The sequence below is a fragment of the Cynocephalus volans genome, chromosome 18, assembly GCF_027409185.1.
Source record: "Cynocephalus volans isolate mCynVol1 chromosome 18, mCynVol1.pri, whole genome shotgun sequence".
Taxonomy (NCBI): Eukaryota; Metazoa; Chordata; class Mammalia; order Dermoptera; family Cynocephalidae; genus Cynocephalus; species Cynocephalus volans.
Genome location: NC_084477.1, coordinates 10,036,510 through 10,049,223, shown reverse-complemented (window position 1 = coordinate 10,049,223; position 12,714 = coordinate 10,036,510). Strand labels below are relative to the sequence as shown.

The 12,714-nt window shown below is 36.1% G+C and overlaps 1 protein-coding gene across 4 annotated transcripts in view; it reads right to left on the bottom strand.

Annotated features, from left to right (window-relative positions):
• Positions 1-12,714, bottom strand: part of ENAH (ENAH actin regulator) — a 147,510-nt gene that overhangs the window by 28,111 nt on the left and 106,685 nt on the right. For all 4 annotated transcript variants that reach the window (XM_063082871.1, XM_063082870.1, XM_063082873.1 and 1 more), the window contains exon 4: positions 9,578-9,662. In XM_063082871.1, the coding sequence (XP_062938941.1) occupies positions 9,578-9,662 (85 nt within the window). The remainder of the gene's footprint in view (positions 1-9,577; positions 9,663-12,714) is intronic.

Genomic DNA, 12,714 nt, shown 5'->3' with positions numbered 1-12,714 from the left:
GCACTTGGGAGAGTGCGGCGCTGGGAGCGCAGCAGCGCTCCCGCCGCGGGTTCGGATCCTATATAGGGATGGCCGGTGCACTCACTGGCTGAGCGTGGTGTAGCCGGTCACAAAAAAGACAAAATAATAATAATAATAATAATAATAATAATAATAATAATAATAATAATAATAATAATAATTTCCACTTAAATCAGATGGTTTATAAATCTGACTTTCATGTTTTGATCTCTAAAGCATGACATTTATGTATCTTTTTAGGGGGAAGTTTCCAAATTTATAAACTTTGCTTTTATCAGAATTATCACTGCCAATTCACATGCTGGAAATGCACATTGCTCCTCCAGAGTTCTGTCTACCATGAACTGTCTTCTTCAGTCATTAATAGAATCGTCTGAAGATTTTATCAAAGTACAACTGTACTAATTCTGAACTATGAGAACATTCTGACAGACTACTTTCTCTTTAAGTTAAGACATGCATTTTACATGGAAGTTTCTAAGAAAACAACATAAATTTTTCCAGAAACAATTCTACTGCAAACTTATAAAATTATACTGCAAACAATTATACTCCAAAATTATAGGCACCGAAGCATTTATAAAATAATATCAGACATAGTTGCTCCCACCACTAAAATATGTTTTTCTCCCAAAGAGGTACTTCCAAAGATAAGTAGGCGCACAAAAGTACCGGCCTACAATGAAGCTTTTCATATACACACTCAAACACGTATGTAGTTTATGGTGACTCCGCAAGTTTTGTTTTGGAAGCAAGTAAATTATAAATAACAAAATTTCAAAATACACTTCATCCAGTCTTACTTATAATGAATAGTGTTAGGTAAATAGTGATTTCAATTTTGACATAATTAAGTAGGAGAGCAGTCTAGGAAAAATGTTCTGAGTTGGTAACATTTGTTACTGACATTTGTCAGAAAATAAAACTACACAGATATATTTTTGATTGTATAATGTGGGCATTTTACTTCTCTATTAGTTAACAAATGAAAAATGGATAAAACTTAACAAGATAGTTAAGTTTTAATATTACAGAGCTCCTGAGACAAGAGCCAATACTTACAACAGAAGGCGGTCCACTTTCGGTCCATCCTGCCTCTGAAGGCTAATCGGAGAGCTATACACTCTCATTGTTACAACTTCTCGGTTCTGTGCTAAGGTTATTTCCCCCCTTTTATAACATTCAGGTAGTAGCAGTGATCTGCAAACTATTTATAGATACTAACTAAATTATGTTCTATGTTGAGACTAATGTAGAACTGACTCACAGTTCTTAGAATGTATTTTTCATCATAGCTAAGGAAGCCAAATATTAATAATGAGTAGGAACCAGAAGCTGATTTAACAAACGGATACATATACGAACAGAAAACTACAGTATCATCATTTAGTACAGTAAAGGTACTGAACTAATAAGATTTAACATCTAAAGTAAACATTTGTTTTATCAACTCAACTTCACACTAATTAAAAATTAAAATTATAAAAATAATATATAGCTTAAAAAGTCAAATAGTATTATGACTTATTACAAAACCATAATCCTTTTACCAGCTCTCATCACTTCTAATTTCGGTCCCCCAAAGGAACTACTTTGAATACACTCTGGTATTATGTTTCTTTTTTTGGGGGCGGCTGGCCATATAGGGATCCAAACCTGTGGTGTTATAAGGATACACTTGGTATTTATCACGTTGCTAAATACGGTAATTCGTTCAGAACTATTACTTGTTGATTTTTCAGATTTAGATGCTATGTACTGACTTTCTACTATATAAGCGATTTAATTCCTGCACCTACACCTGACCCCCTACCCCCAAAAAGCTTTTCTTCTCCAGTCTCCCAATAAAATCATAACACTACTTTGGATACATCAATATTCAATTATCTTATTATTCACTGCTGATCACATTTACTTTCCAGAACAATTTCTTACTCTCGTGCTAAAAGTTAGTACTTGTTCTTCACTTGATTCTTTTTCTACATACCTATCCCTATTTCACCCCGAACTCTCCAACACAACTGTACATCCTCTCAATACGGTCAAACATATCAAGAGATCAAGCGCTTTTTGTTCCTTTTGTTCTTCCTTCCCTCAAGAAACACCCTGTCAAGAGCCCGCACACCGGCTGGCAGGGGTCTTGCTTTTGCCTTAGGCATAGTGGGCACAGCCTTATCTCTTTCCTAAGTTGGATCCCTTGTTTCCCGGATCCTCCATGGTGTGTTTCACCACTCCTGGTTTACTCTCATTTTAACAGATCAAACATTCCAATAGCTTCCTTGGAAGCTGCACAGAAGAGGAAGTCTTAGATGGAAAAGCGTTTGTCTGAGGATTTTGAAGCTACCCCACCTCCCCTCTTGCAGATTCAATTTCCTCACATTTGGGGGGTTTTTCTTCCCCCTAGAACTCCTATTATTCGGATGCTGGGCCTCCTAATCTGATCTTCTGACTTCTATTTTCTTTGTTGTACTATCTCTACATCTTATGACTATTTTCTGGGAAATTTCCTTGATCTTAATTCTCAAATCTCCTACTTCTTAAAAATAATTGATGCTGTTTTTTAACTCCAAGTACACTTTCTTATTCTCTGAATGATTCTTTTAAATTAAGTACCAACTTTTGTTTCACAAATGAAATATATTCTCTTACTTCTCTGAAGCTATCACAGTATATTTTCAGGTATCCTCCTGCTCCCTGCATTGCATCTATTTCGTCCAATTTTAATTCTGTTTATTTTGTTCTGCCTTCATGTTATAGAAATTGTCCTCAAAGGTTTGATGATCCTTGGCTGTCCATTCATATTTATGAGTAACACTGAAGATGATCAGATGCCTGTAAGTCAATGAGCTTCACTGGCAGGGACCTTGAGTGTTAACATCTCTGTCTGTCTTTTGGCCGAGGCAATTTTCCCAAAGAGGAACCTTGTGGGTTCTGCAGGTCTAGCTGCCAGTGTCTAGTAACGAAGTGAGAGAAAGAGACCAACTTGGCCATGTTCCACTTAATCTCTCTTTTCAGTTGGCACCTCACCCACACCCTCACAGCTGTGAATTTATAATGCAAATTAATAATGGTTTTCATTACATTTTTCAGTAATAGTGTTGAAAAGAGCCAGTTAAATAGCCAAAATTAACAGGACAATCTTAACTTACGAAATAAAAATTGGCCAAGAGTATTTTATTATGCCTCTGAAAATGGACTCAAGTTTAAAAAAAAAAAAAAAGATTTTTACATAAATAACCACATGATATAAGTTTCTGGAAATATAATCTCTACTGGGAACCAAACTTCACACTAGACTCTGCTATACACCCCCTCCCACTGTGTTTTCTAACCTACACAACTAGATCCAGCCCTGTGCTGCTGTCAGCTGAGAGAGAGTGAATAACAGTACTCAGTGTCTATGTAAATATTTAGTAGATATTTTGGGCTTTTGTACTCTCTTTTTCCGAGTATGGTTTAACTATAGGCAAAAACAGATTGTAACAGATTGTAAGGGATATAGGTCAAAGGAAAACGGCAAATACCTTTCTCATAGCTTGAAATTATGAAAGTGATAAAAAGCAAGATGCCTTTTTATTGTATGACAAATTCAGGAAAAGAGTTTTAAAAAGCAACTTCTTAGCATGGCATATGAGGCCCGGTACAGGGTGGACACAACCTCAACTAACTGTACCATCGGTCCTGGAGGGGAGAGAGGGACAGTGTTCATGGTGCACATCGTTTGCATTCCCTTTACATGCTGCCTCTTTCTGCCTGGAATGCTTTTCCCTTCTGTTACTAAAATCTCCTAATTCCTCTTCAGGCACAGCTCAAAGAGTACCTCCTCTGTGAAACCTCCCACCGTCTCTCAAACACCACAGACAGAAACGCTTAGGCAGCATGAAATGACTGTGTACTGTGTCATTTAATTGACCCAACAACTTTCTGAGGGAATGTCTTGATTATTTCCATCTTACACCAACATCTGGGAAGTCTCTAAGCCATCTATAAGCTAAATGTCAATAATTTCTCCTTCAAACCATGAATTTAGAATGGGGTAAAAAAATTAGGCAAAAGTGAAGGAAATTACTACATTAAAGGTCAAACTCATATATTTTCTGCCTTATGCCCCAACACCTACATGTAAATTAAATCAGTACCAGAAACTTACTGGCTTTTTATTAGAAACTTTATTCAGGTCCCTACTCTCAAAATAGCCTATGATGTTCACTGTGGAGGTAACACTTGTCATAAAATAAGCAATTAGAAGAAAATGTTAAACAGCATGTGATTAAGTTACAGGACTTCAGAAAAGAAAGATATTACTGTGCCTGGAAAAAGAGTCTACAGAAAACGACAACAGAGAGAAGATGGGATGGCATGTCAGAAGACATAAACACCGCACACAGGCACAGAGGGAAAAATGAGCACAGTGTAGACAGAGACAGTCATGAGAGATGAAAGACACACACACAGGGTGGGTTCCTAAATGCCAGGCCAAAGAATTAAACTGGATATGAGGAGAGGTGGCCATAAGGAATGCTGAGCAGGGAGGTGACAAAACAGGAATGTCTGTCTGGTATCTTATTCAAGTTGGTAGATTGAGCAGTCAAATGATCTTCCTCTCCTCCAAAACACTACTGAAATTCCACATACATCACAAAATGCAAATTAATAAACCCATGACAAAGTACTAAATGGAGGAGGGTGGTCATTAGTAGAGCAAATAATCATAAAATTTATGGAAGAAACAGTAGGAAGGAGTTATATGTCCAGACATCTTTCCTAGTCTCTGACAGACCAGTATACCTATTCAACATCTCTACGTGGATGCCATATAAACACCTCAACTTGCCATCCTCAAAATTCATCTCTGACATCCCCCAACAAAACCTGCTCTACTCATCTCAGTTAATGGCAACTCCATCCTTCCCACTAGCTTAGCCTAGAAACTCCAACCCCTCTCCTTCTCTCATACCCCACCATACAATCCACAAGGACACACATGAAAATTTGACTTCTCACCACCTCCATCACCTGGTGGCAACCACCATTATTTCCTGCTTAGTTTACTGCAACAGCCTCCACTGGATTTCTTCTTGAGCTGCTGTCACAACCTTGCACCTGCCTCCATTCGTCTCTCTAAAGTCCAGTCTCAACAGAGCAGCCAGACTGATGATTCTGTTAAAATGTTAAGTCAGATCATTCCTAGGCTCAGAACTGTGCGATGGTCCCTCATTTCTCTCGGAATAAAAGCTAAATTGTTTACAGTAGCCTGCAAGGTCCTGCATGACCTGACCCCATTACCCTTGACCTCGTCTCCTACTACTCTCCCCTTCTATTCTTGTTCTCTCTGCTCTAGCCTCCATGGCCTTCTCCTTCTCCCCTGTACACACAAGCACAATCATGCCTTAAGGCCTTTGCACTTACTGCTCCCTCTACATGGAATGCACTTACCCAGATGCCTGCTTGGCTAATTCCACTGTTTCATCTCAATAAGATGTGCCCTGACCAATCTATTTAAAATTACAACCAGCACTGCCCCCGTCCCTCCACAACATATAATCCCCTTTGCTCTATTCTTTTCTCATAGTGCTTATCATCTCCTATATACTATGTCCATGTTCACTGTCTGAGCAGGTTAAGGCTTTTGCTCCTGACCCCACTCCATCCCAATATATCTACCCTAAGCACCTGGAGCATACAGTGCCTGGAAGTGATTGGACTGAGCAGTAGAGGAATCCATAGTCCACAATACCTACTGAAAATGGTTGAGGCAGACTGGGAAGAAGAACCTGGGAAAGATCGACCTGGAGGGTCGGCAGGCAGAGAGAATAGGAACGGGCAGAGCAAAACTACCAAGCTGATTAATAAACAGATGCTCTGCCTCCATAATGGACAAGGAAACCCAAGCCAAGTACTGAAAAAGACAACAGAGAAAGTGGAGAGAACAAGATGGCCAAAGAAATAAAATTTTTTAAAAAATTTAAAAAGTTGGGGCCAACCCCGTGGCGCACTCGGGAGAGTGCGGCGCTTGGGAGCGCAGTGGCGCTCCCGCCGCGGGTTCGGATCCTATAAAGGGATGGCCGGGGCGCTCACTGGCTGGCGACACCAAGCCAAGGGTTGCAATCCCCTTACCGGTCACAACAAAAGACAAAAAAAAAAAAAAAATTTAAAAAGTTGTAGATAAGTCTTCAAATGGAAAAATTCCAGTAAGTATTGAGCTAGAGAAATGGCGGGGAAATTTTTTTAAAAAAACCATATCTAGCCACATCTTTGTGAAAACTCAGACTACCAGGAAGATTTAAAAGAATTCTAGAAAGGTAGAAAAGATCACCTACAGACATAAAGATTTAATGACAGTTACAGAAAGACTGCAGATGCATAAACCTTCAAAACAGAGTAATGATATGCAGCCAAAATCAGATGGTGGGACAGCAGAGGGACAGGGAAATGTGCAGGACTACTGTATTCCTTTTAAAGAGTAGTGAAGAGATAATTGTCTAAAGTCAAGACACAGATTCAATTTGAAAAAGAAACCAACAACAGAACTAAGAATAATGACTGTGAATAATTGGCAAAGGAAGTAAAGAATTCTTCATTTTTCACAGTGGACAGTCAATAGCTACTATCTATAACTTGGTTGGTCAATAAACAGAAATATAAACATATTGGTTAGTCTTATGGTGGAAGTCACCAGCAGTATTAAAAGTAGAAATGGTTAAAACTGATTAACTCTGGGGATTAGAATGAGGGAAGAACACAGTCGTATAGCAGTCCCCTCAGCCCCATTGTAAGCCCTTCTGTGCTGAGATTTTCTACGCCAGGTCTGAAAAAGTCAAAGGAAAATTAATCTGGCAGTAATAAAGTAAGAACAACTGATAGGAATCTAGGGTAAAAACAGAATAATCAACTAGCAAACTATAGAAGTATGTAAGACAATAAATACTGGAGAAAACTATTAATAGTAAGAATGTCAGAAGAATAAATCCACCAGGATTTCAGAGAAAAAAAATAACAAGGTATACTTGAATAGATACAGTGAATGACAATGATTCCACAGTTTCTAAGCTGAAATTTTGGGAGAAATATTAAAGAGAAGAATGTACACTAAGGATGAAATCATGAGTTTAAATTAAGGAGTCAGTAGGATATCCAAACGGATGAGCCCTACAACAGAAATTCTCATTGAGGATCCATAGTTAGAACTGAGGGGGTGTGCAACTCAGAAATAGTACATGAGTTTTTGTAATTACATGTCTATCTGAAGGGCGGGGGGGGGGGGGGCAGTAATCCACTGCTTTCACCAAATTCTCAAAAGCATCCATGACACTACTCTATTTAGCTAGAAATATGGGTCTGGATCTCAAGTGGAGGATTACAGGTGGAGCTATAGATTTGGAAGTCATCAGCATAGAAGTTAGTGTTAAAAAAAAAAACTTCAATATCCAACCAAAGCATCAATTTTCCAAAGGGTAAACTGTGTGAAGAAAGGAAAAAACCCAAATAGCTAGTGCAAACTCTTCTGTAAGAAAAAGGAGGTACGGAAAAGGAGAAGAGCTAGCAACAAGAAGAGACTCTAAAGTACCAAAGGAAGACAGACAAATAGCAGATGTGGACTAGGAGAAGAAATTTAAACTTGAAGTCAGTCTGGGAGATTTGTGGAAACAAAAAGATTTCACAAGATTAAAAAGGAAATGGGTGGAGAGTAAAGAGAAGGAAGGGAGAGGAAAGAAATTGACTGGTGTCTTGTGGAAGGTGCATCTAGAAGAAAGAAGAATCTTCTGCATGACTATGAACAGAAACTGATTTTTAAATTCATACCAATTTTTCAGAAGTCTGGATTTCACTCTTCAAAATGACTAAATTAAAGTTTTCAACTAAACAATGAGTAGTGTACACAACAGGAAAACCTCAAGTCCAGATAAGCACTGCTGGGGCTGGGGCTGGCACTCTGGTAGGAGAAATAATCTACATGAGCCATGGGGTTTTCATAACAATTACTACAAATTCACTCAATACCCATTTTCAACCAAAATTAGAAGCTCAGAGTTCTTGACAACCCTCTGTGCAGTGGATCATCCATCTGTGAACCTTAACAAGTCAGCAATAACCTTAAATAGTTTGTTTCTATCCTGTATAATCCTGGCCTCCACCAACTCTCAGAAATTACTTGCTTGCCTACTCTGAATGATGGGAGATTATCTACTCTGTTTTGCATTCTCTCCCAGTTCTTCCTAGTCATCACAAATGTGTTACTCTTGATAATACTATGGTCATTGTTTAATAATTACTTTTCTGTTTTATTGTATGTGTGTACACACACAACAGCATCATTACAATTCCTAATTCTTGGAATTATTATGTTTTAAAAAACTCTCATAATGGAACTGAAATCATTATATCCTTTAAACTTACCTTATTTCTACAGAAACAATTTTATTTATATCTGTTACAGCATCACTGTAGATGGATTTTCACCAAATTTGGAGGCTATTTCTAGAATGACCTGACTGATATATGAATATAGGCTCTGTGGCAAAACAAAATTCATTTTGGAAGATCCTACCGGGCCTTAGTCAAGAGTTAAGTAGTTATACTCCAAAGCAGCTGACTGAACCATAACAAGAAATCACTTTTACTGGCAGTCAGGGGAAGATGACACATATTAAGACAACATAGAAAGTACAAAGAATGTTTTCAAGATGAAATTCAAATCAAAGGTCACAATTAGAAACACTGGCTTGCCATGGAGCAAACGTGTCTCAATTGGAAAACTCCATCATACAATGGTCCATCTACCAACAAAGGTTATTGACTCTCCTGAACAAAACAGAAACGACCTACTAGTGATGAAAAGCAACATCAGCATCTCTAAAAAGTTTTCATTTTATTTAAAATTTGAGATACTTGGTTAGACTAGCTCAATTTTACTTACTGAATGTACCTGAATTTTATAAAACTACTTTGTTAAAAATTGGCTTATAATTCAGACTCTGCCAACTCAGAAAAAACTACCGCTAAACAAGGCTGTATTATAAATTTCAAGTGTATTTCTAGACTTCATTGAAATGAACATAATGTTATCAACTTCATTCAATCAGCACTTAGTCAATAAACAGAATGATTCTGTATTCTACTACTAAACCCTATGGCAATATCTGAAGATGAATGCCTTACAGAACCAGCCCACACTATTTCAACTTTCCCGCTATATTAGTCATGTGAAAGCCACACTAGTTACCAATTACTTTAGGACTAATAAAAATAAGACTTCTTGAAGCATAGACGTTTTTATGCTGTTATATATGCTGAAATATTTTAAATGTACCATAAGTGTGATATTTACAAAAAAACAGGTATGAAATTTTATAATATCTTGTGTTCAGCATAACAAGTATCTAGTCACTTATTAACAGCGATTCCAAAACTTACTAATGAAAGTTGTGACTTTCAAACATCTGACAAGACATAATCTACTTTCAGTAGATTAGGTAGCAGATTCAGTATTAGGATGTTCATGGTTTGGTCTTCTGCAGTAGAAATAAATAGTACAAACAATAACTAGTGAATTTACCTTCTTTGAATTTCCAATTCTTCTTGGGATGGGCCATTTTGAACTTGGGCAGGTAGTTGTGAATTTTGTCTAGGCAATGTTGGCCCTATAAAGGGAGGAAAACATTAGAGATGAACATTATCTTTATATCTAGCTGGAGAGAAGAGATAAAATCATGAGAGTAACATAAAACCATCACATATTTACAAATGTATCTTCTTTTTGTCTAGCAAAATAAAATATAAGCTTTACATAACACACAGCAAATGAAAAGACTGCAACATAATACTGTCATCATCTCCAGAGGGCTTACTTGAAACAAATGGAAAACATCAACAATAAAGAAAAAATAAACATTTATATATGAAGAGCTTGAGTAAAACAAGTGTTCAATGAGCATCTGAATAGGCACCTAAGCTTGACATTTTCTAAGACAATGAGACATTCTCTGTGGGGAAATTATTCATGAAGTGGAAAGGGAGAACTCAAATGAAAAAACAGAATTCAAAAACTCACCTAAATAGAACACTGGAAATGAAAAACAGGAGAGAAAGAGCATGAGAACCTTTTAACTAGACTGAAGTATGCTAATGCATTTATCAAATTTGCCCAATTTAAGCTGCCATTTTTGTTTACTGGCCTGGCATTTCCAGTTCTGGTGAAAACAAATGTTTGCTAAACTTCCATATAAGAATCAACCTACTTATCTGAACTTTTATTGTAACAGAGGTAATCTTAAGAACTCACTTGGGATAAGAAGAAAAAAATGTGCATTCACACCAACATGGTTCTGTCATTATAAACTAATGACCATCCACTCCCACATATCAGGTATAATGCAGACCCATTTTTAGATCTTAGATAGAATGCCACTAAATTATGGGACATCTTAATATCACTGGACATAAAAATTAAATGTGTCATAAATGAGTTAAATACTGGACCTAATATTCAATGCCTAGGATTAAAAACTAACAATCTTAAAATCTAATCCAGTAAACAAGAGAAGAAATAGTAATCTTCTACTCTTGCAGAGGAAATATGAATAATGAAATACTACATATATTTGTGAATTGTAGTGTGCCAGCAAATGCCCCTAGCACATACTTTAAAAGATTTTTGTACATCGCTAGTATAAAAAAGTTAGTAAATAAATGTTTCTGGGTACTAAAGCAAATTCTTGTAACCTATGAGCTAACAGCACAAACTTCTGTTTTATAGTAGTAGACTTGACAGCTAAAAGTAAAGGTTCAACATAATAATACTAATAACACTATAATAAGTATTAATAAGGATGTAGTACTGGTATATCCAATGTGTAGAAAAACAGAAACAATTTGATCTGAACTTACCTACTAACTTTTTTCTCACCTCTTTACAAATGTTTTTAGATTAATCATTTAATTTGTCCCCTAAAGACAAATTAGATGACAAATGCAGTGATATATTTCATTAAATTTCCTAAAAGAGTCTGTTATTTTGAGAACAAAATAAAGGAAATATAAAAATATATCAACCCCATATAATCAGTAACAACAAAAAGCTCTTGAAATTAAAATTAAATATACGTGTAAATGTTTGCATACATGAAAATATATAAAATTGTTGTCTAGAAAACAGACTAGAATTCTTTCCTTAGGAAACTAACATAATGATGTAAAAATAGACTGTTATATTAGGCCATGCAGGGCTTTTACAAGGAAAAGATCTCTCTTCTGGCACAAGGATGGCGACATACAAGGTGGAAGGGTAACTTTGAGAAAGGATAAAATTTCTGGGGGACAGACTTTATCTATCCAAAGTTATATTTATCCAAAACTACTAAATGCAAGCATTTAGTATGGCAACTCTCAAGACCATTATGGTTTAACTATTTTTTAAAATGTTTACTTGAGTATTTAAGTGAAAACTTCAAGCTGCTTAAATAAACACCTGTACGTTAAAAGGTTAGACTTGTCTGTCATCCACCTCAAAGTAGTCATACTACACATATCTAGGATAGGCATTATACCTCAATGGTAATATCAGTGGATTAAATTTGCCAGTTAAAAATATAAGTTTTAACTCAAATATATAAACTCAAGAAATAGATGTCAAAATTTCAACTCAATCCTACTGATTTTATTGAACAGGTTTTTTAAAAAATTAACAAAAGTTTGATATAACTCACAAAACAAACTGAATGAGAAAAAAATCTTTTCACAACTCACAGAACCTGTTTTTTTGTTTGTTTGTTTTTTGTTGTTGTTGTTGTTTTTAAGATTTTTAAAAGCTTACTCAGCAAACCTGTTTAGAAAGGTTTTTAAAATGTGGGTATTATTTTGTGGCCGATACCATTAATTATAAAAGTGATTTACTATGGTTTATTCCCACAACTGAGAAGAAAAAAAAACTTCAAAGAAGATCCTTTAAAAATGAGAAGAAGTTTGATCCAAGAACAACTCTTACACAATTCTTTTCTACATGGTTCTTTGTGATAATGGGCTATTATTCTTTCCAGACATTCTTTAAATGGGGTTGGGGAGTTGCAAGAATTCCTTCCCTTGGCATTTTCTCACATCTACTGCTATATTTAATCTGGTTGTTTTGTTTCTTCTTCATCAACATTGTCAAGTTGGAATAACTAGCACATGGAAATTTATGTACCTTTAAAGACTAACAAATATACTATAATCACTAAATAAAAGAGATCCAGGTAAATTCTAAACTTAAGTTACACAATAACATTTTTCCTGCCTGTCAGAGTTTCTAATGTGTTATAAAATTGGGAATTAATGCCAATGGCACCACACATGACATGAAGAAGCAACTAAGATTAGGCAAGGCTGTCAGCTGCCACTATTTTCTGGAATATAACTATTACTTCACATAGGTCATACTCCTAAATGGGTACCTATGTTCTCATAAAATACAAAATAGGTATTTTCATAACAATTTCAGTGGGCAAATAACGTTTTATGAGCATGATGTGGTGGTTAGTAGATCTTTTGGGGGAAAAAGAAGAGAGAGAGAACAACCAAAGTTAAGAAATGAGTAAGCCTGCTTTGTTCCTACTATGGCAGCATAAAGAACAGTAGCAGTTTGAGGGTTAGTTCTCTCCCTATTTCATACAGCCAAAGACAATGGTTGATCTTAATTTGTCCTGGCTAGAAAAAGAT